The 27,424-nt window shown below is 42.7% G+C and overlaps 1 protein-coding gene and 1 long non-coding RNA gene across 5 annotated transcripts in view; one reads left to right on the forward strand and one right to left on the reverse strand.

Annotated features, from left to right (window-relative positions):
• LOC132538653 (uncharacterized) overlaps positions 1 to 27,424 on the reverse strand; it is a 60,774-nt gene that overhangs the window by 8,503 nt on the left and 24,847 nt on the right. The window lies entirely within an intron of this gene.
• ADAMTS20 (ADAM metallopeptidase with thrombospondin type 1 motif 20) overlaps positions 25,643 to 27,424 on the forward strand; it is a 139,839-nt gene continuing 138,057 nt past the window's right edge. For all 4 annotated transcript variants that reach the window (XR_009550014.1, XM_060191745.1, XM_060191746.1 and 1 more), the window contains exons 1-2: positions 25,643 to 26,048; positions 26,496 to 26,854. Coding sequence is in view for 3 of the 4 variants with exons in the window: in XM_060191745.1 (XP_060047728.1) it covers positions 25,958 to 26,048; positions 26,496 to 26,854 (450 nt within the window). In the remaining variant the exon portion in view is untranslated. The remainder of the gene's footprint in view (positions 26,049 to 26,495; positions 26,855 to 27,424) is intronic.

Raw genomic sequence — 27,424 nt, forward strand, 5'->3', positions numbered from 1 at the left:
TTGTCTGGGGAGATGATGTCATGGCTGGGAAAAGGACCAGAAAGCTGGATCAGGGAAGAGAGTAGCTCCCTAATATGGGAAAGGGGTATAAATATTGTTGACTGTAAACCCCATCAATTTGATGTGATCTGGGGCTCTTCCTAGTTATTTGACTCCCAGAATTTTTTTCCCAAGTCCTTTTTCATTCATGATTAATAATAGTTTAGAAGATTAAAAATGATAGGTTATAGTTCCACATCACACCCATCACCAAAGTTCTGTGCCCCCAACTCCACCCCATAACCATCAGATTTCTCAGAATAATCTTAGAAACAATTTGTGTGCCTCTGGCATTATTTTCCATTTCATGTGTTTCAGTTGTTTAGATTGTACATATGAATGAAACCATCTTTTAGTTGTCTTTCATCTCTTTATTTTGCTAAGCATAATCACCTCCATTTCCAACCATTTTGTCCCAAAGGACACAATATAATCTCTTTTGATTGCAGAGTAGTATTTCATGGAAACACACACACACACACACACACACACACACACACACACACACAAATATATATATATTTATCCAGTTATCTGTCAGTGAACCTCTAAGCTGTTTCTAGTCTTTGGCTACAGTGAATAATGAAGCTGCTAACATAGGAGTGCATATGTCCCATTTGAATTAGTGTTTACATATCCTTTGAATAAATGCCCAAGTGTGATATTGCAAGATCATAAGGTGAATTCATTTTTACTTGTTTGAGGACTCTCCATATGTGACTACTAGAATTTTAAGTTACTGGATGGCCACTGTTGGACTCCAGATCTGCTTCTCTTCCTTTCTTTTAATTGAGGAACTTTGATTTCAGCTTTCTATTAAGCTATGCTTATTCCTTGCCTCTAACATCTTTCTTGTCTTCTCTACTTCTGGCCCAGGAGTCCAAGAAACTATATACCCCATGTCTGTCCTGGATGAAGGAATGAGGTTCAGATCAGTGAGGGCAGAGAGAAGGGTGAAATTGAGATGGCAATATAATGAAACAAGGGATGTATTGTTTCACATACCAAGTGTTAGACATTCACAAGTGGTGATGTAATTGTTTCCATCACCTTCCTGCCTTCTCCATCCACGTCTGTCTCTATCTGCTCTCTGTTATTCTCCCATTCTTATGCAACCACTGCAAGCCACCCACACAGTGCCTTCCCACCACCTCTCTCTCCTCCTGCAGTCTACCTCCCAGGCTTCAAAGATGCAGCATTTAACAGCCATAAGACAGGGGTATGGATCTGCCTGGGTTCCAATCTTGGCTCACAGGGCTGTGTGCCTTAACTGTTCACTCATGAACATGTTCATAACATGTACCTGCTAGAAGAGCCGGTGAAGTCAACAGAAGGCAGACCTCTGACCCCTTGCCCGGGGGCTGAAAGAGGTCACTGCTCAGTGGAACAAACTAAAGCATTGATGATTCCTGTCCTTTCTCAGGCCATTATTTTCCCTTTGCCATCTTTTCTACCTGGTCAAGTTCCTCTTCCCTCAAATAGATCCTTATCTAGCACATATTGCTGAGTTATATCAACTTGACATATCTTTCTGGCCTCTTCCACTCTGAAGGTTCCATTTTCTTTATGGGAATGTTCAGAAGTTTAAGCACTCTTTATCTATTTAATCTTCTTACATCCAGTTTGCTTTCTCATTTTCCAATTGTACTGCCTTCCCTGACTAACAGCCTTGCTAATCTCAGATTTCACCATGTTAGTGGTTGTTTACTTGATTACATTTGAAAATATTTTCTTTGTCTTATTTTACTAAGAGAGATATGGTGAGAGAAACCAGAGTACTGTTCAGCTCTGGGGTGTGGTGGTGCTGGCGAATTGAAGCTGGGACCTCAGAGTCTCAGGTAGGAAAGTCTTTTGCATAAGTATTATGCTATCTACCCAGCTCTTAGTGTTTTTTTTTTTTAAATGCCAACTGCTTTCTCAGGTCCCTTACATAAACCATTTAAGTGAATTTCAATTTTGCCAATATCAGTAGCACCCAAACATTATTTATTGATTTACATACATACATATTTTACCATTGGGTTATCACAGGGGTTTGGTGCCTGTACAACCACTCCACCACTCCTGAAAGCCATTCATTTTACCCCCTTTTTCTTTTTTTTATGATAGAGACAGAGAAAAACAGAGGGAGAGAAAATAGAGAGAGACAGAAAGAGGCACATGCCGTACTGGTCCACTGCTCATGAAGTTTCCCTCTGCAGGTGGGTATTGGGGGCTTTCACCTGATTCTCTACTGCTTGGCCCTGCATAATAACAGTTTTTAAAAATCTTTTTATTTTATATTATTTTATTTATTATTGGGTAAAGACAGAGAATTTGAGAGGGGAGGGAGAGATACAAACGGAAAGAGACAGAGAGACACCTGCAGCTCTGTTTCACCACTCATGAAGCTTTCTCCCTGCAGATGGGGAGCAGGGGCTTGAACCTGGGTCCTTGCACATTGTAATGTGTGCGTTTAACCAGTTGCACCACCACCCAGCCCCCATAATAACATTTTTGAAGGCCTCGGTTTATCATATTCTTGTATGATGTGACATGACATGACAGTGGTACCCATTCAGTTGAATAATTGATTTATCTGGCCCTTTCATGAACTTCATGCCCTTGAATAAGCTTTTAAAAAAATTTCTTAATTGGGAAATTAATGTTTTACATTCGACAGTAAATACTATAGTTTGTACATGCATAACATTTCTCAGTTTTCCATATAACAATATAACCCCCACTAGATTCTCTGTCATCCTACTTGAATCTGTATTCTCACCACCCACCCACCCACCCCAGAGTCTTTCACTTTGGTGCAATATGCCAATTCCAGTTCAGGTTCTACTTGTGTTTTCTCTTCTGATCTTGTTTTTCAACTTCTGCCTGAGAGTGAGATCATCCTATATTCATCCTTCTGTTTCTGACTTATTTCACTTAACATGCGTTTTTCAAGGTCCATCCAAGACCGGCTGAAAAGGGTGAAGTCACCATTTTTTATAGCTGAGTAGTATTCCATGGTGTATATATACCACAACTTGCTCAGTCACTCATCTGTTGTTGGACACCTGGGTTGCTTCCAGGTTTTGGCTATTATAAATTGTGTTGCTAAGAACACAAGTGTAAATAGATCCTTTTGGATGGGTGTGTTGGGTTCCTTAGGATATATCCCCAGGAGAGGAATTGCAGGATGATAGGGTAGGTCCATTTCTAGCCTTCTGAGAGTTCTCCAGACTGTTCTCCACAGAGGTTGGACCAATTTACATTCCCACCAGCAGTGCAGGAGGGTTCCTTTGACCCCACATCCTCTCCAGCATTTGCTGCTGTTACCTTTTCTGATGTATGAAATTCTCACAGGAGTGAAGTGGTATCTCATTGTTGTCTTTATTTGCACTTTTCTGACAATCAAAGACTTGGAGCATTTTTTCATGTGTTTCTTGGCCTTTTGGATCTCTTCTGTGGTGAATATTCTGTCCATGTCCTCCCCCCATTTTTGGATGGGTTTATTTGTTGTCTTGTTGTTGAGATTTGCAAGCTCTTTATATATGTTGGTTATTAGCCTCTTGTCTGATGTATGGCATGTAAAGATCTGCTCCCATTCTTTGACAGGTCTCTTTGTTTGGGTGGTGGTTTCTTTTGCTTTTTAATTTGATGTAGTCCCATAGGTTTATGCTTGCCTTAGTCTTCTTTGTAATTGGATTCGTTTCATTGAAGATGTTTTTAAAATTGATGTGGAAAAGAGTTTTGCAAATATTTTCCTCTAAGTATCTGATAGTTTCTGGCCTAACATTCAAGTCCTTGATCCACATGGAATTTACTTTTGTATTTGGTGAAATATAGTGGTTCAGTTTCATTCTTCTGCATGTTTCAACCCATTTTTTCCAACACCATTTGTTGAAGAGACTCTGCTTTCCTTATTTAATAGTCTGGGCACCTTTGTCAAAGATTAAATGTCCATAGGTATGGGGACTTACTTCCAGGCTCTCAATTCTATTCCACTTGACATAACTTTTTTGAGTGACCCAGTGATTTGGAAAGATATTTAACAAGACTTGCTCAAGGTTAGACCCACTTCTCTCTCTCTCTCTCTCTCTCTCTCTCTCTCTCTCCCTCTCTTTCTCTTTCTTTCACAGATCACATCTCAACTCTGACTTATGGTGGTGTCAGGAATTGTACCTGGGACTTTGGAGGCTCAGACATGAGATTCTATTTGCATAACCATAATGGAGTCTTCCCTATCCTAGACCAAATTCTATGGGCAAGGTAGAATCTAAAGCACTCTGCCTTTTAGTCAGTTAATACAATCCCAAAGTACTCAAAAGTATTACATCTAGTAAAGTATTGTACTTAGGCTGAATGGTTTATAAATCCCACTCTTCACATGATAGTCTAGGACTGACCTTCTTGAAATATTACTTATGGTATTAGGCACTATGTTGTCATTAAAAGTTAGAAATTTTGGGGCCAGGCACACTTGTTTGAGTACACATGTTACAGTGCTCAGGGATCCAGGTTTAAGCCAGCTTATCCCCACCTGTAGGTCAGAAACTTCATGATCAGTGAAGCAGTGTTGTAGTGCCTCTCTTTCTCTCTCTTTCCCTTTCAGTTTCACTGTCTCTATCAGAGAGAGAGAGAGAGAGAGAGAGAGAGAGAGAGAGAGAGGGAAATGAAGGGAGGAAGAACGGAAGAAAAGAAAGAAAAGGGAAGAAAGGAATGGCTACCAGGAGAATTCATTGTGTAGGCACTGAGCCCCAGCAATAACCTTGGTGGCAATTAAAAAAAGTTAGAAGTCACATCTATGACTTTAATTACTTGAAACAAATAATACGTAGCATTTAGAATCTGGACACGACAGATTCTGCCTGGCTATTTATATGCCAATGCACTTCATAGCTTGGAAGTTCCATTGCATTTACATTAGCATTTTCCTCTATGAGAGGAAGACAGAAGGAAGAAGGCAAATAAAAGCCAGAATGGCTCGACATGTGGGAGAAACACTAAAGAAGGTCAGAATTAAAGACTTTTGAGATGCTGGACCTATGTTTACATGACCTTGTTCCACTGATCCCACTGAAAGAGTGTATTTGAAATGGCATAACAATAAGGCTCAAAAATTTACCCTTAGAGCTCCCGTCAAAGAAAAAACGTGGGATGAACCTTGGGGCAACTCATTTCAGTGGTTTTTAGACTTCTGTAATGACAGCTGCAGAGGAGAAATCTCCAGAGAACCCTTTCAGAGCAAAAACTGCATATTTCTTTTTTTAAATTTCTTATCTTTATTTATTGGATAGAGACAGTCAGAAATCAAGAGGGTAGAGGGAGATAGAAAGGGAGAGTGACAGAGAGACACCTGCAGCCCTGCTTCACCACTCATGAAGCTTCCTTCCCTGCAGGTGGGGAAAAACGGCATATTTCTTGGCTCATCAGAGTGTTCTATGGCAACCCTCCTTTCCATTTCACATCAGTTATTTATTCCTTATGAGTAAGCCATTACTCTCATAACTACAGAATAACATTATAATTAGGTTTCATTTCTCTGAATACACACACACACACACACACACACACACACACACATCTTTAAAATATGTCATTGACTGGTGAAGTAGTTGTGGACAGAAGATAAGCTATATCCAGAATTTCTTTTATTTTATTTTACTTTAAAATATTTCTTTATTTATTTTTGTATTATCTTTATTTACTTACTGGATAGAGATAGCCAGAAATAGAGAGGAAAGGGGTGCTAGAGAGGAAAAAAGACAGAGAGACACCTGCAGCATTGCTTCACCATTTGCAAAGATTTCCCCGTGCAGGTGGGGACTGAGGTCTTGACCTCTGGTCCTTGCACATTGTAACATGTGCCCTAAACTACAGAAATTCTTTTTTTAAATAAATATTTTTATTTACTTATTATTGAAATAATAGTAATTGATAAATTGAGAGTGGGGGGATAAAGAAGGAGAGAGACAGAGAGACACCTGCTTCATCACTCATGAAGCTTTCCCCCTGCAGGTGGGGACCAGGGACTAGAACCTGGGACCTTACATACTGTAATGTATGCACTAAACCAGGTGTGACACCATCAGGCCCCCAGAAATTAATTCTTTTTTTGTCTCCTTCCTTCCTTCTTTCCATCCTTCCTTCCTTCTTTCCATCCTTCCTTCCTTCTTTCCTTCCTTCCTTCCTTCCTTCCTCTCTTTCTTTTCTTTCTTTCTTTCTTTCTTTCTTTCTTTCTTTCTTTCTTTCTTTCTTTCATAGAGACAGAGAAATTGAAAGGAAAGGAGAGAGAAGGAGAGATACTTGGAGCTCTGGTTCACCACTCATGAAGCTTCCCCTCTGCAGGTGGGGGTTGGGGCTTGAACTTGAGTCCTTGCACATGTACACTTTAGTGGGTGCACTACCGCCTGGCCCCTGTATACAGAAATCTGAACGTCACACCAGATTTCAAAGAATAAACCCAGGGAAATAGTCATGCCAGTGCATTATTAAAATGCCAGTAGTGTCATTTTTTTCACTTTAAAAAAAATCACACATTTGTCCTTCCTTGATTTGTGGGTGAGTTTGCATATATTGCAGGTTTGGTCAGATGAAATAGAGGTCTGGATACTATTATTTTAGAGCAAACTTAACACATAATGTTTTATAAAAACAGACACACAAGGATCTTAAATAATTTTAAGGGAGTTGGATTTGAGCAAACAACCTCTTGCTGACATCTAAGCACTTTAGAACTGTATGAAAGACTGTAATATTATGTTCTGGCATGGGGCCAGGATGCTTTATTTTCTTACCAACATTTTATTTCCCTCAACTCTAGAAGAAGTGACAGGTTATTTTGTCTGTAATGGTGGTTATTTTCAACTTCAAAAACTTTTCCATGATCTTCAAACCTTATAATTTGTTCACAGTTACAAGTTAATACAGGCACTGAGCAGCATCTGTATGTAATTTTAGCTGAGAGATACAGTGGGAACTCTTAGTCCTTCCAAACTTATTTCATTAGACATTCATTGTCCAGAACAGCCCTGCTGTAAATTTTGTTCTGAGTCAGCTTCACTTCAGTCTGTTGAGAACGTGGACACATTAGGGTCTGAGAGGGATCTTAGGGGTCTTGTGTTCTGCTAAGGGAAGGAGATAGGCAGAAGGAAACACTTGTACAAGGTCTCTTATTGGACGATTCTGTGGTAGAGGGTCTCATATGCTACACCATCTGTGTCTGCTGAAATACTGAGCTCTGTGATGATATCGCACCTTTTCAGTTAATTCTTTTGCTGGGGGTTTCTGTGACCCTCCCTCCTGAATCTGTTTCCTCAGAGGTGATGTTTCTGCTGTGGGTTCCTCTTCATCTCCCTGCTCTCTCTTCCTTCCCTGCAGTATTGGCTGTGACTTTCTAGAAAGGCGGGACATCATTAAAGCATTCTTCTGAGTGAAGAAACAACTAAGTATGTGGGTCAGGCTGCTTTTCAAACTGTAAAGAGACTAGCCTTGTTTTCATGTAAGAAATCAATCCAGGACAGGTCAACTGACTCAACCGGATAGTGCGCTGCTTTGCCATTTGTGTGGGACCAGGTTACAGTCTATCCCTCCCCCATAGAGTCCCCACTGTGTTGAAGGAAGCTTCAGTGCTGTGGTTTCTTTTACACACTCTGCCTTCTCTGTCTCTATTTAAAACAAACAAACAAACAAAAAAACAAACAACCCTATGGGCAATCCTGCTGGAGTGAGGGGTAGAACACTTCTAAAGGAAAAGATAAAAAAACAAAGACTTTTTTTTCCCTTTAAATGTTCAATTTTGATAGAAGTCTCAGTTATAAACAGGAATGGATGGAGTGGAACTGGAGAACTTGAAGCAGGACACAAGACATGGATGCTTGAGGATCCACGTTTGATCCCCAGCACTGCATAGATGCCAACATCGAGCAGTTGAGCAGAGCTTTGATTTCAGCATCTCTCTCCCCCTCTCATAAAGATAAATCCTTCTAAATATGGATGCATCAAACTTTGCAATAAAGTTTAGGTCAGAAAGATTTTATCTTTTATGTGATCTTTGGATAAATATGGAGAATGCCAATCTAAAGACTCCAAGTTAGGACTGCAATATGAGAACTCTATATATTGTGGAAAAAGATCTGTCTTCTTATTTCCAGTCTTTATGTTTGCAAGTGCCCCTAAGGATGAAAAAAAATGGAAATATGGAAGTAAGTCTTACCTGATACATCCTGAGACATTTTGGATTTTAATTTGAATTCTACCTGAGACAGGTAGAATTTTAGGTGGAGCCATTTCTTTGTGGAAGTCCAAAAGTGCATCTTTGTTACTGGAAAACAAAACCAAAAGCTCATTATTTTCCATGTAAATTCCTCTCCCTATCAACACACACACACACACACACACACACACACACACACCACAGGACAGAGACTGGGATGCTTTGTGGTGGCAGAAAAAAACTGGAAGTGGAAAATGTATAACAATGCCTCTGTTATCCGTTTCCAATTCTTGCAACATAGAGCTGGAATTCAGAAAATTTGCCGCCTTGAAAAATTCAATGCTCAAATTTGTTGGTGGTTCGAGACCATTTTGATTTACTCTTCAGTAACATTTTCTTCCATTTCGACTTTTTTTCTGTGTGTGTGTGTGTGTATGTGTGTATGTGTGTGTGTGTGTGTGTGTGTGTGAGAGAGAGAGAGAGAGAGAGAGCCTTTAAAAGTATTAAGCAAGCCGATGCTGCCAAAAACAAGGCTACTCAAGAAAGATACATGAGGAAACTCAAGCACTACTGCCAAGTGAAGAAATCAGCCTGGATTGTACACAACTTTATGAGTTATAATGACTCTCTTGCCCGTCCTGATATTTCAGGGGAGTTTCGGAGCCTTCATCTTTGCTTGAAATCTCCTTTGCAGATCATAAACTTGACATGTTTGAAATATTTACAGTGGGGCTCCAGAGCGTGAGCAAAAGCAATGCAGCTTTTTATTTTTTATTTTATTTTATTTTATTTTATTTATTGATGAGAAAGATAGGAGGAGAGAGAGAAAGAACCAGACATCACTCTGGTACATGTGCTGCCAGGGCTTGAACTCAGGACCTCACACTTGAGAGTTCAGCGCTTTATCCACTGCGCCACTTCCTGGACCACCAATGCAGCTTTTAACATATGGACTCTGAAGCTAGAATCTTCGTTAGTGTCACACCTGGTGATAGAGTAGAAATAAACAGTTTAAAATTGAGCAGCCTGGTAAGGCTGGGTCAGCTAAATGATGATAAACATTCACACATGTCTTCCCGAGATGTACTGTAATTGATGTTTGTGTTTTCTTTTGTTTTAAGAAAATTATTTCTCAGGAAACAGCATGATAATGTCAATAGAGCAACATGTAAACTGAAAAAGATAATTTTTATTCTTCTAATGAGACTTGGATTTCCCTGCCTCTTCTTTCTCTGCCTGCCTCTTTTCTCTGTCTGCCTGTAATGCATACGTTACACACACACACACACACACACACACACACACACACACACACACACACACACACACAGACACACACAGACACACACACACACACACACACACCTCCCAAGCTTAATTTTTCTGGTTTTTATTCCTCCAGCCTTCAAGGCTACTGCTTTTTTTTTTTTTTTAAGATTTAAAAAATATTTTAGATAGAGAGACATATTGATAGGGAAAGGGGAGAGGAGAGGAAGACAACTGCTTTACTGCTTACAAAACTTTCCTCTGAAGATGGATGTCAGAGGCTTGAACCTAAGTCTCCGCACACTGTGACATGTGTACTCTATTGGGTACACCAATATGTGGTCCCTGTTCCCAGTCTTTTTTCTGGCCTCCAGGGTTATCACTGGGGATCGGTGCCAGCACTATGAATGGACTGCTCCTGGAGGCTGTTTTTTTCATTTTGTTGTCCTTGTTCTGGTTGTTATTGTTGTTATAGCTACTGTTGCTCCTAGATAAGATACAGAGAAATCGAGAGAGGAGGGGAGAAAGAGAGGGACAGAGAAAGATAGACAGCTGCAGACTTGCTTCACTGCTTGCGATGCTACCCCTCTGCAGGTGGGAAGATGGGGGCTCCAACCAGCAAGCGCTGGTCCTTGTACTTTGTGCCATGTGCACTTAATCTGCTGTGCTACCACCCAGCCCCCCGCCCCATCTTCCAATCTTTAAACTGTCTTTGTCTACATGTCAATGTATTTGGTTTGGAACATATGTTCTGATTCTTTTTTATTACTTATTTTTATTTATTATTTTTTATATTTTATTTATTGGGTAGAGACAGAGAAGTTGAGAGGGGAGGGGGAAGTAGAGAGTGACAAAGAGTTACCTGCAGCACTGCTTCACCTCTTGCAAAGCTTCCTCCCTGCAAGTGTGGGCCAGAGACTTCAACCTGGGTCCTTGTGGATCACAACATATGCACTCAACCAAGTGTGCTACCATCTGGCCCAAGCTGCTCTAATTCTGTAGATACAAAAGCTTCATAACTCCAAAGAATAAGCTTGTCACTCACTGCTTCATGGAAAATACTTATTTATTTATTCATAAGAAGGAAACATTGACAAAACCATAGGATAAGAGAGGTACAACTCCATACAATTCTCACCATCAGAACTCTGTATCCCATCCTCTTCCCTGATAGCTTTCCTATTCTTTATCCCTCTGGGAGTATGGACCCAGAGTCATTATGGAATGCAGAAGGTGGAAGGTCTGGCTTCTGTAATTGCTTGCCCGCTAAACATGGGCATTGGCAGGTTGATCTATACTCCCAGCCTGCCTCTCTCTTTCCCTAGTGGGGCGGGGTTCTGGGGAATCGGAGCTCCAGGACACATTGTTGGGATTGTCTGTCCAGGGACATCTGGTAGGCATCATGGTAGCATCTGAAATTTGGTGACTGAAAAGAGAGTTAACATATAAAGCCAAAAAATTGTTGACTAATCTTGAACCTAAAGGCTGGAATAGTGCAGATGAAGAGTTAAAGAGTTTGCGTTTTGTAAATAGCTGCCAGTCTCTTGCCCTTATTCAGCTTTTGCAGTCCTTGCTTTGATAAGGTTAGCTTTGGAGTGAGTGAGGGAAGTGTAATAGGAAGTAAGTGAGGAGGGTATTTAAGTCTTAAGTAGGTGCTATTTCATTATGAAATTTATACTGACTCACTGCAGATTATTGTGTACTTTTGCTTTTAGGTAAATATTTTGCCCTAATTTAATGTGAACATATGCTCTACCTCATGGGACCTGGGAAATATCTAGGTTTTGGGACTTTGTTAGGAAGTGATATAATAGAATTAGAGAATCCTATGAAAGGAAAGGTCTCACCTGCGTATGAGGCTGAATGTTTGACATTCTACGCCTGATGTCTCTGGACACAGTCTGAAGTGAAGCCATGTGGAGGTGGTACTCATTGCATTGATTAGGTTGAGATCAGCAGATGCAATATTATTTGTTATAAATTGAGAGAAGCATGCAGGAAATTGAGCCCCACTCTAGAAGTTCCAGGACTGGGGAAAATACAGGCTCTATAGAGGAGGTGAAAGGTTCCTGCTGTCTTAGGGTTTGAGAAGGCAATAGATAGTTATTGCTGTAATCATATTATTTGGCAATTGGGTTAACTTAGAAAAATCCCTTTGTTAGCATTTGCTGTATCATACACAATAGCACCATAATTTATGTCCTTTGACATGATTTATATATAGCTGTGCCACCAGTTGCTTCTGTTCTCCCTGGTCTAAGATTTTAAGAGAGTCAACATATCAAAGACTCAGCCTATGGTCTATGAATTAAAAAGTTTGAGACATTAAATCAATTTTCCCCTCTCATATTAATTAAATAGTGATTTATATGACTACAAATTAATATGAGTGACATAAACACCATTCCCACCACCAAAAAACTGTGTCCCATTCTAGCCCCCGCCCCTCCCAGTGAAGCCAAATGCCTGCCCTTGCCCTTGCCCTCAACCCAGAGATTTTTACTTTGGTACCCTACTCCAAATTCAGTCAGATCCTGCTTTTTGAATACTTTTATGTAATAATGCCGATTAACCAAGTTCAAACAGACTCCTCATAACAATCTCTGCTGCTAAAACAGTGGAACCCTTTGAAAGGTGAGCTTGGTTTGTCTGTTCCTGCTGACGGTCTCAGCTGTGTTAAGAAATGAGAGCAGATACCGGTTTGGATACAACAAATGACACAACACTCTAACAACTGGGAGAAAGTCTAAGCTCGTCAGATAAAGAAGTGACTATAAAAGCTGGATAAGAAGGGCAAGAGACCGGCTCACTTAACAGTGCTTGTTTTGGCCACTATCAGTCCAATCCATCACTTGGGGTCCAAGACAAGGAACTCTTGGATATCCAAATAGATACATGATGGGCCTAGACCTCTGATAGATCCTTCCCTCCACCATCACTGGTCACACCTATTGGAAATGTCACCATAAGCCTTTTTGTAGGCTTCTTCAGGTCCATGCCTCACTCTGCTTGAGAGTCCAATGCTTCATTCACTGCGCTGTCTCTCGGACTACCCACACCCTCACTATGAACTTCCCTCACTATGGTCTTCCCCACTCTCTTAAGACAAGCAGGGTCATCCTACTCTGCCACATATGGAAGACTGGTTCTGAAATGAGTGCAGCCTAGAATGTTTCCAGCTGTGATGATGGACTGTGAGCTCACTCTGACCAGGACTCAGAGGTTATACAGTCTCCTGTGTTAAATATCTTCTTGTTATTTATCCTGTGTTATTTATCTTCTTCAAGCTTGTGAGCAACTCTCTGCCCTAATCTTGCTTCTCAATGCTGACACCATCTTCCCAGACAATATTTCTAGTCCACCCCCATGTTAGCTATCAAGCTCAAGCAAAGATTATTAAAACATAGGCTCCTAGGAGCATTTCTAAAATAGACTTCCTAGCTTCCTTCTATCCTAAGGTCCCTATTTTCATGTACTATATTCCTACTTTATGGTTCCTGTTTATTAAACATTTTGTCTGCTTTCTATCTTACTTCAGACACCCAAGTTGCAGATATTACTATGATTCCATCATGACCTCCTAGGGCAGAGGACCTCACAAATGTTTCCTGGAACTTCACCTCCCCAGAGCCCTACCCCACTAGGGAAAGAGAGAAATGGACTGGGGGAATGTGTTTGTCTGCCAATGCTCATGTCCAACAGAGAAGCAATTCCAGAAGACAGACCTTCCATCTTCTGCACTCTGTAAGGAATTGTGGTCCATATTCCCAAAGGCGTAAACAATAGGGAGGCTTCCAATGGAGGGGATGGGACACAGAACTCTGGAGATGGGGACTGTATGAAATTATGCCCTTATTGTCTTATAATCTTGTAAGTCAATATTAAACCACTAAAAAGAAAAAAACAAAACATGAGAGCAGAGAAGAACCAGTTCCTTAAGAGAAGGTGTATGATGGTGGAAAAGCTCTAAGTTGGGGGTGAGAGTGTTTTGCAGACACCTATCACAGGGAGATGAAAACTTGTACCTGGGGAGTTGGGCAGTAGCGCAGCGGGTTAAGTGCACATGACATAAAACTCAAGGACTGGCACAAGGATCCCGGTTCAAGCCCCCAGCTCCCCACCTGCAGGGGAGTCACTTCGCAGGCGGTGAAGCAGGTCTGCAGGTGTCTGTCTTTCTCTCCCCTTCTCTGTCTTCCCCTCCATTACTCTCTGTCCTATCCAACAACAATGACATCAATAACAACAACAATAATAACTACAACAACAAGGGCAACAAAAGGGAATAAATAAATAAATATTAAAAGAAGAAAACTTGTATTTATGTGTCAGCAACCATACTAAAAGATGTTAATATTCCAGTACAGTGAGTTTGAAGAAAAAAAAAGAAGTTATATTTACTGGAGAAAGTAATAAGGGCTGTGAATATATAGATAACTACTCTTGAAAAATAAATCAAGGCAATAATAAGACTTGCCAGATAATCTGTTTTGCAAGAACTGGTAATGTGATGCCCTTTTTATTTATCAAATAAACTTATTGTCTATATTTGTAGTCATTGACAAGCAGATTCTTCTTCACTGGGAAACAGGAGTGAATTGAAACTGAAATTCAAAACCAAGTCCCTTTTTCTGGTAGAGGGGTTTGATTATGCTTCAGATGACATTTCAGGAATCTCCCTAGTGCCACAAATAGACTTTCCAGAATTCTCCACTTACTCTGTCATTTGTCAGAGGCCCCAGCTGCTGATATTTCACAGCATCACAGTCTGAACCCCCACCCAATCCCCCAAAGACTGTGTTATTTTGAAGCATTTCTTCCAAGACTGAATCTGCCTTTTTTCTTTCTTCCTGTGGTGATAGGTAATACACACACACACACACACACACACACACACACACACACACACACACACACAATGTTTATGTATACACAAACAATTCCCCACTACCCATCCTGTGCTCTGAAATCTTGATCCATCCATTTCAACTTTCTGCCATGCTGACTTCAAATGGTTACAGGATATACCCAGTTAAGAAAAGCGTTAAATTCCAAGATGTAGCTCCATGTAATATATATATGTGTGTTTTTTTTGTCTCCCCTAGCCCCCAATGATAACACCATAGTTCTTCCAAGGTCATATCATATATATGATGTATATATATTCCCCCCTTTCAAGTTCATGTGCTTCAATTCTCTTCTTTTTAATATTTATTTATTTATTTACTGGATAGAGACAGCCAGAAATTGAGAGGGAAAGGTGATAGAGAGGAAGAGAGACACCTGGAGCCCAGCTTCATCACTTGCAAAGCTTTCCCCCTGCAGGTGAAACTGGGGACTCGAACCCAGGTCCTTGCGCACTGTAACGTGTGCTCAGCCAGGTGAGCCACCACCTGGCCCCTGAATTCTCTGTATTTCATTTACAAGTGAAATCATCTCATATTTGTCTTTCCTTTTTCCTACTCCCTTTCAGGTAAGAAAAACAGTACCTGACTTTCTCAGGTGTTTCCTAGAATCTTTTAGTGATGGTACAAAAAAAAAAAAAAGGGGTTCTGGCCACAAAAGTTCCAGGTCCTGGAGTAATTGGGAATTTAGAGGTCACCTTCCCCTAACATTTGCCCTTCTGGGAGTTTGAACCAAAATTCTTTTGGGGGTACAGAAGGAAGGAGTTCTAGCTTCTGTAATTGCTTCTCTGGGACATGGACACTGGTTGGTTGATTCATACCCCAAGCCTGGTTCTATCTTTCTCTAGTGAGGTAGACCTCTGGAGAGGTGAAGTTCAGGGACACACTGGCAAGGTCATCTGCCTGGAGAGGTCAGGATGGGATTGTAGTAGCATCTGGAATTTGGTGGCTGAAAAGCAGTAAGATATAAAGCAAGACAAAAAAAAAACAACTATTTTTATAATAATTTTTTTACTTTAGATAGATACAGAGAGAAAGATACACAGACAGATGTTAGAGCACTGCTCAGTTCTGGCTTATGATAGTGCTGGGGACTGAACCTGGTACCTTGGAACCTCAGGCATGAAAGTCTTTTGCATCAAGATTATGCTATCTCGTCAGGCCCAGGAGTAATTTTTAATAGGCTCCAAAATTGCATCCCTTATAATGCCATACAGAGGGAAGGGAAGAGAGAAACTCTCAATGAACTCAGTTATGCAAAATGATTGACTGGGTTGCCAATGTGATTTCAGAAGCCGGCATTTCTACTGACTTTCTACTGCCTTTGCTCCAGAAGTAAGCCCTATTTCTCCCACTCTGTTCCTTCAGGTTCATTTCAAATCCCTCCTTCAGCTCATGGGATTTGCTTGACTTTGACTCGTCCAAGGGTGTCAGTCACTGTAGCCTCTATTTTATAGAATGAATGGTCATGATTTCTGGGAGTGTGGTAATGCGGATGGAATGAAAAGGCCTACACAAATTCTTGTTTGGTGTCATGTTCTCCGGAGTGCAGACATACACTTGTTTCTGCCTATGCAAAGTCACATCTTATATTTAAACCATTCAGTCATCCTCATGTTAGCCAGGCCAAGACAGAGTTGAATTACTAGCTCTTCCCAATGCTTCCAAGTTTTCTAATTCAAGCTTAACAGGGAGAAGACACTCCTTAAAACGATACCATTGCCCCTCCCTTTACTGGCTTTAAAGATTCCTTGCCTTTTTAATTTAATTTAATTGTGATTTAGTATTGATTTACAAAATTATAAGATTAAAGGGGAATAATGCCACACCGTTCCCTCCATTAGAAAGTGCACTAGTTCTCCCAAGAACACAGCTATGAGTTGACTGTTATTTCTATAACTATTTATTTACCTTTACATACATTTGCCCATTTTTCTTATGGGCCTGCCTTCTTTTCCTTTCTAAGTCACACCTACTACATTTGCATGCCCCCCCCACCTTCCAGGTCCTGATGAGATTGGAGTTCAGAGTCTGCTGGTCATCTTCCCCCTATTACCCTATTCTGATGTTGTTCTATCTTCTTTCACACTCAGTCAAGTCAAAAACAAACAAAACCCCCCAAAAACTGTCTACTGGTTATTACATGCTTTTTTTTTTTTTTAAAGACCAGAGTACAGTTCAGCTCCGGTTTATGGTAGTGCAGGGGACTGAACCTGGGACTGGGACTTTGGAGCCTCAGGCATGAGGGTTTGTTTGTATAACCATTATGCTATCTACTCCCACCCTTTGGTTATTATATGTTAATGTAACATGATCATAAAAGTAACTTTTTGATTTTTCCAAATATATCATGGCCTCAGTGTAGAATTAAACAAAAATCTTAGTAATGATTTTCTTGACTCTAACAGTGCTCTATTCTTTTATTAAAATAAACAAATAAACACTTTCAAAATCTATAACTAAGAGGCTGGGAGGCAGCGCACGTGGTTGAGCGCACATGTTACAGAGCTCAAGGACCCGGGTTCGAGCCCCAGTCTTCACCTGTGAAAGTTTCACGAGTGGTGAATCAGGGCTGCAGGTGTCTCTCTGTCTCTCTCTGCCTCCCCATTCCTCTCAAGTTCTGGCTCTCTCTATCCAATAAAAATAAAGATAATAAAAAAATTTAAAAAACTAGAAAAAGAAAACAAAAAAATTGAAAAAAACTGTAAGTAAATATAGCACCAATGCAATGTGGGGTCTACTCAGTTTAACTTTCACATATGTTGGGGTTGGTAGTGGTGCACCTGACTGAGTGGATGTATTATATCACACAAGGACCGGGGTTCAAGCTGCTGAGGGGGGAGGGTTCATAAGCAGTGAAGCAGTGTTGCAAGTATCTCTCTCTCTCTCCCTTTCTATCTTTCCCTTACCTCTCAATTTCTCTCTGTCTCTACCCCTCAAAAATTGAATAAAGTATTAAAGTCTTTAAAAATTACATTGTTATAAATCCCATGTTGTACAGTCATTAAATCCCGTACTGACAACAAAAGCATGAAGATTTGAAGGGATACAATCAACTGGCATATTATTATTTGAAGGCAGATGGAGATAAGTAAAAGTTGTAAACAAAAACCTCGGAGTAACTAAGAACACTAGAACTTATAACTAGCAAAAATTAGGTAGTTGGAGAAAATACATTTGGCAAGTCAAAAGAAATGTATAAAAAGAAAAAAAGAGGGCCAGGCGGTGGTGCATCTAGATAAGCACACATATTTCAGTGCACAAGGACCCAGGTTCAAGCCCCTGATTCCCACCTACAGGGGGAAAGCTTCATGAGTGGTGAAGCAGGACTGAGGGTGTCTCTTTTCCTTTCTACCTCCTCCTCCCCTCTCAATTTCTCTCTGTCTCTATCCAATCATAAATATAAATAAATAAAAAGATTAAAGAAAAAACAACTAGTGGAACATAGAACAAATAGAAAACAAGAATCAAGATAATAGATAATCAAGATAACAGACCTGCATGTAAACGTACATATTATACTAAATAGAAATGACATTGTGTGTTTATCATTATAGGTTATGTGCACTTATTATTATTAATATTATTATTGCTTTTCATCTGTTGCCAGAGCCCTGTAAACATGATAGAAGCTTCCAGAGCTTGAATTTTCTCATTCACCTACTTTAAAGGCAGGCATGAAACAAAAATGACAGGGAGAGACAGAGAGCAGAGAGTCTCTAGAACACAACTCTGCGATTCATGGAGATCCCCGCCCCCCGCCATAGTGCTGGCTTCCAGCTGAAGGCCCCTTCCACGGCATGGCACACAGCTTCCTGGGCAAGCTATCTCCTGCTCCCTGCATTGCATTCACTAAATATTTAATGCTGCACAACACTGGGTGCCGGAGATACTGCCACAAACAGCCCTCTTTCAGCGCTTCCCCACATGAGCCTCAGGCCTGCAAGTTTTTCTGCAAAACCATTACGCAGTCTGCCCACTATAATCTAGTGCTGAATGCAGATCAGTCAATAGATAACTAGAAGAGTGCCAACACATTTATTAGTAATAGGAATAATTAACTATTTGCAACAGCAAATTTCTTGCCAGGAGATGAAAATGCTTTCAAATTATTAACAGAATGACTGCAATTTGTATTGTTTTGATTTAATGAAAGATAATTTTCAGATACTGACTCCAAGCTACAGTTTCTTTCTTCCTTCCTTCCTTCCTTCCTTCCTTCCTTCCTTCCTTCCTTCCTTCCTTCCTTTTTTTACCAGAGCACTGTTCAGTTCTGGCTTATGGTGGTGTGGAGATTGAACCTGGGACTCTGGAACCTCAGGCGTGTGAGTCTGTTTGCATAACCATTATGCTATCTACCCTCTGCCAAGCTACAGTTTCTATTATGCTGTCAATTGTGTCAAGAACGGGGCTGTTTCCCCCGCTTAAGTACATTGACCACTTCCAAATTTTCTTCATTCATTTGACATAATTAGGGTCAATTTTCCTCCTCCAGGGACACCTGGTAAAATATGGAAATATTCTGGGTTGTCACAACAGAGGTCATTGGGCAAAGGGAAGCTGGGGGTACTGTTAAAGATTCTAGAAATCACAGGGCAATCCCCATAACCAAGAGTCCCCTCATCCTCAAAGTCAATAGCTTTTAGTTTGAGAAACTCATCTGGTGTCACTGATTTTCCCAGGGATTCCCAAGTCAGTCCTGAGAGTCTTGCCTCTTAGAAAACTCTTCTGTTTTAGGCAAATGGTGAAGATGGATCAGCTTACCCATTAATTACCATACTGTTGTTTATTAATATCAGAAAAAAGCAAATAGTTATTTTTGGTATAAACATGAATCACCTGAATGTTTCTGGTAATGAAATAAAAAGCATAATAAGTGTGCCCAGGTAGTGGCACACCTTGTGGAGTGACACATTCCAGTATGTAAGGACCTGGGTTCAAATCCCCAGTCCCCACCTAGAGGGGAAGCATCAAGAGTGATGAAACAGTGCTGCAGATATCTCTTTCTCACCCTCTCTCTTCTTGTCTCCTGCCCCTTTCTCTCTTAATTTCTTTCTGCTTGTATTCAAAATAAATAAAACTTTTTAAAAAGCCATAACCAACTTGAACATGTATTGAGTGCATATTTTGTCCACTATCGTGCCAAGAAAGTAAGCAGCACTTTTTCAACTAAGATTACTACCTCCATTTTACAATATTGAGAAAAAGGATGGTTGAAGAGTTTTGATAAATTGTTGAATTTTGCAGAAGAGATGGTGGCCAATAAAAGAAGGTCTGTCTTCAATATAGTGAGAAGAGTGAGTGTATCTGCTTTTCAAGACTGAAAACACTCTACCTCATAGTATAGCTTATATTTAGAATGTTGATATTCAGAACTATAAATTTAAAAAATTACATTCAAGGGGCCAGGTGATGGTGCACCTGGTTAAGCACAGATTTTACAATATGCAAGGACCCATTTTTCTGAGTTGTTGCTAACTGCCACTGCCTGTACCAGACCTGAGCTGCTAAGATGGGTACACTTTTCTTTTTAAAAAGTTGCATATAGAGGACCAAGCTGTGGCACATCCAGTTAAGCGCACATAGTACCAAGCGCAAGGACCCACATAAGGATCTGGGTTTGAGCTCCTGGCTCCCCACCTGCAGGGGGGATGCTTCATGAGCAGTCAAGTAGGTCTGCAGGCATCTTTCTTTCTCCTTCTCTATCTCCCCTTCCTCTCTCAATTTCTCTCTGTCCTAACCTGTAAAATGGAAAAAAATGGCTACCAGGAGCAGTGGATTTGTAGTGCAGGCACTGAGCCCTAGGAATAACCCTGGAGGAAAAAAAAAAGTTGAGGATGGAATTTTAAGCCCTAGAAGTGCAAGTCTACCTTGATATGTAAAGATGGTAAATTGCTTAATTTCACTGAGCCCCTTGGAGAAAATATTAACAATTGAATGAGTCAATTTTCTAAAGTTTCTTGCATCACCTTGACTACGTCAACACAATTGCATATATTGGAGCCATGATCACCCATGTGAGAGAAACCAACATGATTTACACTGACTACTAGCTTAGCTTACTATTACATTAGGTGATTCATGACGCATCATTAGGGAGAAGAGTAAAGGAAGTTTCATGAATACTGTATGAAAATGTGTCATTTATTTTCTATTTGAGGAGGAAATATTGCTATTTGTCAAATATTGTGAAATGACAAAGAACACAAACATCATGTTTCATCCTTTCCTCCTTTCTCCTTTTCTTTCCTTTTTAAAGATTTATCTGAGAAAGAGGATTGACTTAGATAGAGCCCAGGTCCTGTAAGATAGAGCATATGTTCACATGTATCCATAAATGAGGGCAAAATATATACCTGAAAGCAAAAATACACAATAGTTTGTAGTGAGTCAGTATCAAGTTCATAATGAAATAGTGTCTACTTAGACTTACCCTCCTCACCTACTTCATATTACAGTTCTATCACTCACTCCAAAGCTAACCTTAGCAAAGCAAGGACTGCAAAAGCTGAATAAGGGCAAGAGACTGGCATACTTTAACAATGACTCTTTAGTCACTATCAGGCCATTCCACCAGCTGGGGCCCTAATCGGGGAATCCTGAGACTCCCAAACAGACTTGATGGGCCTAGACCTCAAATAAATCCCTCTCTCCATTGTTATCTCTATCAGGAACAACAAAATAGACCTCTTTGTGGGCCCCCATAGGACCTTGCTCTCAACCTGGATCAACAATGGTAGAGAATGTTCCATCCTCTGATGGGAGGATGGACAACATACTCTATGCTACACCTGAGGAAGCATGTGGGTTGATACTGGGCAGCATGGAATGTTCCTACTCGTGACCACAGAATGTGAGCTCAGATCTACAGGGATGCAGAGGTCACATAGGCTCCTAAGCTGAATATGGGCCCCAGATCACATCAAATCGATGGGGTTTACAGTAAAAAATATTTATACCCCTTTCCCATATTAGGGAGCTACTCTCTTCCATGATCCAGCTTTCTGGTCCTTTTCCCAGCCATGACATCATCTCCCCAGACAATAACTTGGATCCACCTGCATATCAGATTTCAGGCTCAGACAAACAAACAAACAAACAAACAAAAAACACTAGTATAGCTACAGGCTCTTTGAAATATAACTAAAACATGCCTACTGGCTATCTGCAAAATGGAGGACCCCCCCAACACTTCATCTGCACTATTCCAGCCTTTAGGTCCACCATTGTTCAACAATTTGTTTGGCTTTGTATGCTAACTCTCTTTTCAGCCACCAGGTTCCAGATGCTAGCAGGATGCAACTAGACTTCCCTGGACAGACGACCCCACCAATGTGCTTTGGAGCTCTGCTTCCCCAGAGCCCTTCCCCTCTAGGGAGAGAGACAGGACGGGAGTATGGATCGACCTGTCAACACCCATGTTCAGTGGGGAAGCAGTTACAGAAGCCAGACCTTCAACCTTCTGCATCCCACAATAACTGTGGGCCCATACTCCCAGAGGGTTAGAAAGCTATCAGTGGAGGGGATGGTATACGGAGGTCTGGTGATGGAATTGTGTGAAGCTGTACCCCTCTTATGCTATGGTTTTGTCAATGTTTACTTTTTATAAATAAAAAATTTAAAAAAAGGGAGAGAAAGGTTTGAATACCCATGCTACCATGTGCAAAGACTTTGGTTTAAGCTTCTGGTCTCTACCTATAGGGGGAAGCTTTGTGAAGGGGTGAATCAGTGCTGCAGGTGTCTTTCTTTTCCTTTCATTCTCTATCTACCCTCTTCTATCTCAGTTTCTCTCTGTCTTTATCCAGTAAATAAGCAAAATATTTAAGTGAGAGAGGGTCAAGTAAGTCAGAAAGAAAACGATCAATATGGGATGATCTCACTCATAGAAAGAAGCTGAAAAATACTACCATGATGCCAACCTTACTTCCCTGGGCAGAGGACCTCACCCATATGTCCTGGAACCCCGCCTCTCCAGAGGACTTCCCCACTAGGGAAAGACAGAAACAGACTGGGGGTATGGATTGACCTGTCAACACTCATGTCCAGTGGAGAAACAATTACAGAAACCAAACCTTCCTCACCTTATGCTCCCTATAAAATTCTTTGGTTCATACTCCAGAGGGATAAAGAAAAGGAAACATTCCAATGGAAAGGATGGGATATGGAATTCTGGTGGTGGGAATTGTATGTAATTGTACCCCTCTTATGTCACAATCTTGTTGATCATTATTAAATCACTCATAAAAAATAACTTGAAAAATCAGAAAACACAAAGAGGAACCTAGACTGGGCTTGGTGTACTGCACCAAAGTAAAAGACTCAGGGGTTGGGGGGGGGGGTCAGGTCCTGGAACATGATGGCAGAGGGGGACCTAGAGGGGGTTGAATTGTTATGTGAAAAACTGAGAAATGTTACACATGTACAAACTACTATATCTTACCTTTGACTATAAACCATTAATCCCCAGTAAAGAAGTAGAAAGAGAAAGGGAGAGAGAGAGAGAACCAGAGCATCACTCTGGTACATGTGATGCCAGATATTGGGACCTCATGTTTGAGAGTCTAGCACTTATCCAATGTGCCACTACCCAGGCCCTTCTTTTTCTTTTTTTTCCAAAATATTTATTTGTTGTTGGATAGAGACGGAGAAATTGAGAGGGGAGGAGGAGATAGAGTGGGAGAGAGGCAGAGAGACACCTGCAGCCCTGCTTCACCACTTGTGAAGCTTTTCCCCTGCAGGTGGGGACCAGGGGCTTGAACCTGGGTCCTTGCGCACTGTAATGTGTGCACTTAACCAGGTGTGCCACTGCCCAGTCTCGGGCCTGTCTTTCTTTTTTGTCTCTCTCTCATTCATTCTTTCTTCATCTCATCCTTTCTTTCTTGTAAAAAATGTGCCCAGCTAAGACAGTACTTCCAAAAAGTTTGAGCAGTTTAAAAAAATAAATAAAATACTCCACTGCCAGTACTGCTTTCTATGACAGATATCTAGTGATGGAAATAAAACATTCATTTTACCCTTAGTCTGCCTGAAGTTATCAGGTGCATTTCTTTTTCTGTTATTTGCATAAAGGAAGTCCTGGCTTCTAATGTAAAGATGAATTTAGAGCTGCAGTGTAATTAAAACAGCTCTAAATTACCATGTGCTAAAGGCAGGTGTGGGTTCAGAACACTTTTATTTAGAATAACAGAATGCTTAACCAGAAAAAGCAAACAAAAGCAAAAACTACCCACCAGAAGCCTGTAATTCTGTGATGAATGAAATGACATTTGTGGAAAAGGTAAACAGAAGCAGATAGACTATGGAAAAATTAACATTCCAAACAGGGTGATTTCCTTGGCAAAAGTTAGATGAAGTTCTCTCCTTGAGCAAGACTTGCACCAGCACTAGTGGTGAAACACAGGTGTGCAAAGCATGGGACATAAAGCTCAGCGCAGTGGAATAGAATTTCTTTGTGGAACATTCAGAGATGGAAGGGCAGCCAGGAAGTAAATTGGGAGCATATCCCTTTGTGTTTGTGAAGACATGTATTCTTATTTATTTTTATTGCCACCAGAGTTATCACTCAGGCTTGGTATTGGCGCTATGAATCCATTGCTAGTGGCAGACATCCTCTCCCCCTCATCCCAGCTTTTTTTTTTTTTTTTTTCTCCCTATTTTATTTGTAGGGCAGAGGAAATGAGAAGAGAGCATAGAAAGGGAGAGAGAAAGACACTTGCACACCTGCTTCACTGCTTGTGAAGTGGGCCCCCTGTGGGTGTGGAACAAAGCTGCCCCCTGGTCCTGTGTGCTCAAGCAGGTTGCTACTGTCAGGCCCCTCAAACGTGTATTCTCCCATTTCTCTCACTTGCTTTCTCTTCCCTGGCTGGACTTCAAAACACCCTCCCACACTTTGTTTTCATATTGGTTAAGGAGAGAGATACTGTGGAACCTGTAAAACAACAAGTGTATCTGAGAAATAAAAGAGTTCTGAAACAAAGATTAACCTTAGGTGCCACTGAGGTCCAATTGGCCATTGGACATGAGGTGACACAGAGCTACAATAGTTGAGAGAGACAGTTTTGGGTGAGCAGGGTCACTTGCATATTTTAAACAAAGTGCACTGGAATGATTTCGTTGGATTTATGCATTTTTTGGGAGGTCTTTTAAAAATATTTAGTACGAAAACGAAAGTTTAAAAGGAAAATCACATAAGTTGCTTGAATTATAAAGACTCAGACTTCCTTTCTTAAGATTTTTTTCTTCATTATTTAAAATATTTATTTATGGGAGTCGGGCGGTAGAGCAGCAGGTTAAGCGCACGTGGCACAGAGCATAAAGACCAGTGTAAGGATCCTGGTTTGAGCCCAGGATTCCCCACCTGCAGGGGAGTCGCTTCACAAGCAGTGAAGCAGGTCTGCAGGTGTCTATCTTTCTCTCCCCCTCTCTGTCTTCCCCTCCTCTCTCTATTTCTCTCTGTCCTGTCCAACAACGACGACAACAATAATAACTACAACAATAAAAAACAAGGGTAACAAAAGGGAATAAATAAATAAATATTTTAAAATATTTATTTTTATTTGATAGGAGAGTAATTGAGAGGGAGAGTCAGAGGGAGAGACAGAGACAGCGGCACCTGCAGCACTGATTAACAGTTTACCCCGTCCTTGTGCATGGCTTAACTAGGTGCGCCCCCGCCGAACCCCCCACCCATAGAGAATTGTTAGAAACTCTGACTACAACCGCAATTTTTTTTTTTTTTTTGCAAAGCACTGCTCAGCTCTGGTTTATGGTGGTGCTGGGGATGGAACGTGGAACCGCTGGTGCCTCAGGTATGAAAGCCCTTTTCCTCTTTCATCGACTTCTAAAACACCCCGAAGCTTCCCCCAAACTACTGGGACAAGCAGTGCCATCAAATTCCATTGGTGGCATTTTCTGGTACAAGAATCTATTTGATTTTCTTTGAAAAGCCTCACGTTTCCACGACACATCAATGACAGAAGCGTGTCATCTGACTTTGTCATTTCATTGTAAAAGCTGGACACCCCACGTCCCGAAGCCCTCCCGGGATGCCCGTTTGGCAGCCGGCACCCAGCCTGGGCTTTCCTATCTCCTATTGCGCCCACAGCGGGACTCATGCAAACTGCATGCGGGGAGGGGAGGGGGCCGTGAGCCGCTGATTGGCTGAGCCCCGCGGTGTCCCCGCTGATTGGGCGGTCCACTCCGTGGGGGCGGGCTTAGGCCGCGCTGGCGGACCCGCGGGCGGTATATGGTTCAGTGCAGGCGAGCGGGAGCTTCTGCGGGGCGCGGAGCTGGACTCGGGAGCGGCTGGCGAGCGCGGCGCGGACCGGGGCACCGGAGCCAGGCTGCGGATAGCGAGCCGGGGCTGTGCGGCTGCAGTGCGATGAAGCAGCGGCTCAGGGAGCGGAGGCAGGCGGTGTGGCGAGTCGAGCCGGCCCCGGGCCGGTGCTGCTGCTCGGGAGGCTGCTGAGGCGCGGCGGCGGGCGGAGCGCGGGGAGCGGAGAGCGGGGAGCCGGCCGAGCGGCGGAGTGGCCTCCCGGCTGCGCCCCCCTCCGGGGGGACCATGCGGGCGGCCAAGTGGCTGACGGGGCTGCTGTACCCGCTCTCGCTCTTCATCACCAGATCCTGGGAAGCCCACTGGCACCCCAGACAAGGTAAGGGCGCCGCGTGTCCCCCAGCAGCGCACGGGGGGCGCGGGGCCCGGTGGCCCGAGGCGGGGAGCGAGGACGTTCGGGGGCTTCGGCTCCTTCTGGGCTCTCCAAGAGGTCGCCACGGTGCTGGGTTTTTTGGAGTCCCACGAGCAGGGGACACCTCTGCCCCGACCACGCGGTGGACGCCCGGGGAATACGCGTTGGCGCGATGGGGAAGAGTTGGGGGGGCGGCGGCTCGGAAGGGGGGTTCTCTGCCTGGAGTGGGCGGGGCAGGTCGGGTGCGGGACTGCCTCGGTGCACGCCTCCCCCCACGCTGGCGCCTGTGTGCGCGCAGCCCCCCCGGGGACCCCACTCGGGGGTCTGGGAGCTGGGTGCCGGGGGTGGGGGTGGGGCTGGGCAGCGGGCAGCGCAGGGCGTGGGGGGCTCCACGACTGGTGGCTGTGTTCGCAGAAGCGCTGGTGAGGACGCTGGCCTCCTACGAAGTCGTGACTCCCTCAAGGGTGAACGAGTTCGGCGAAGCGTTTCCCCCGAGCCGCCACTTTCGCCGGCGAAAGCGCAGAGCCAAGGCCCCGGAGCCTCCTCCGGCCAGGACCCACTACCGCATCAGCGCCTACGGGCAGCTCTTCCTCCTGAACCTGAGCGCCGACGCCACCTTCCTGGCCGCGGGCTACGCCGAGGTGCACCTGGGGGCCCCCGCGCACCGCTGGCAGCCGGGCGAGGAGCCCCTGGACCTGCGCCACTGCTTCTACCGTGGCCGGGTCAACGCGCGGGAGGACCACACAGCTGTCTTCAGCCTCTGTGGAGGCCTGGTAAGCGCTCGCCGGTGCCTCGGCACTTTCTGGGGGTTCAGTGAGGCCTGTGAGCTGGGCAGTGGGTCCCAGAGGTGGAGCTTCATGTCCCAGGAGAATGGAGCTGGCCACCAAAGGTGGCTAAGTCCCCAGGTGGGCCTAACCTGCAAGATGACTTCTTTCTTCTTCTCCTTCTCCTCCTCCTCCTTTAAAAGCTATGCTTTTTTTTTTTTTTAAAGTGATCTTTTTTTTAAAAAATTTATTCCCTTTTGTTGCCCTTATTGTTTTACTGTTGTAGTTATTATTGATGTCGTTGTTGTTGGGTAGGACAGAGAGAAATGGAGAGAGGAAGGGAAGACAGGAGGAGAGAAAGACAGACACCTGCAGACCTGCTTCACCACTTGTGAAGTGATCCCCCCTGTAGGTGGGGAGCTGGGGGCTCGAACCAGGATCCTTAGGCCGGTCCTTGCGCTTTGCGCCACCTGCGCTTAACCCGCTGCACCGCTGACTCCCAGATGACTTCTTGTTGCTAAGGAAAAAGGGGTGCTGTACTCTGTCTCTACCTGCTGGGCAAAATCAACCCTTCTCTGC

Source organism: Erinaceus europaeus, chromosome 5 (assembly GCF_950295315.1).
Source record: "Erinaceus europaeus chromosome 5, mEriEur2.1, whole genome shotgun sequence".
NCBI classification, from domain to species: domain Eukaryota; kingdom Metazoa; phylum Chordata; class Mammalia; order Eulipotyphla; family Erinaceidae; genus Erinaceus; species Erinaceus europaeus.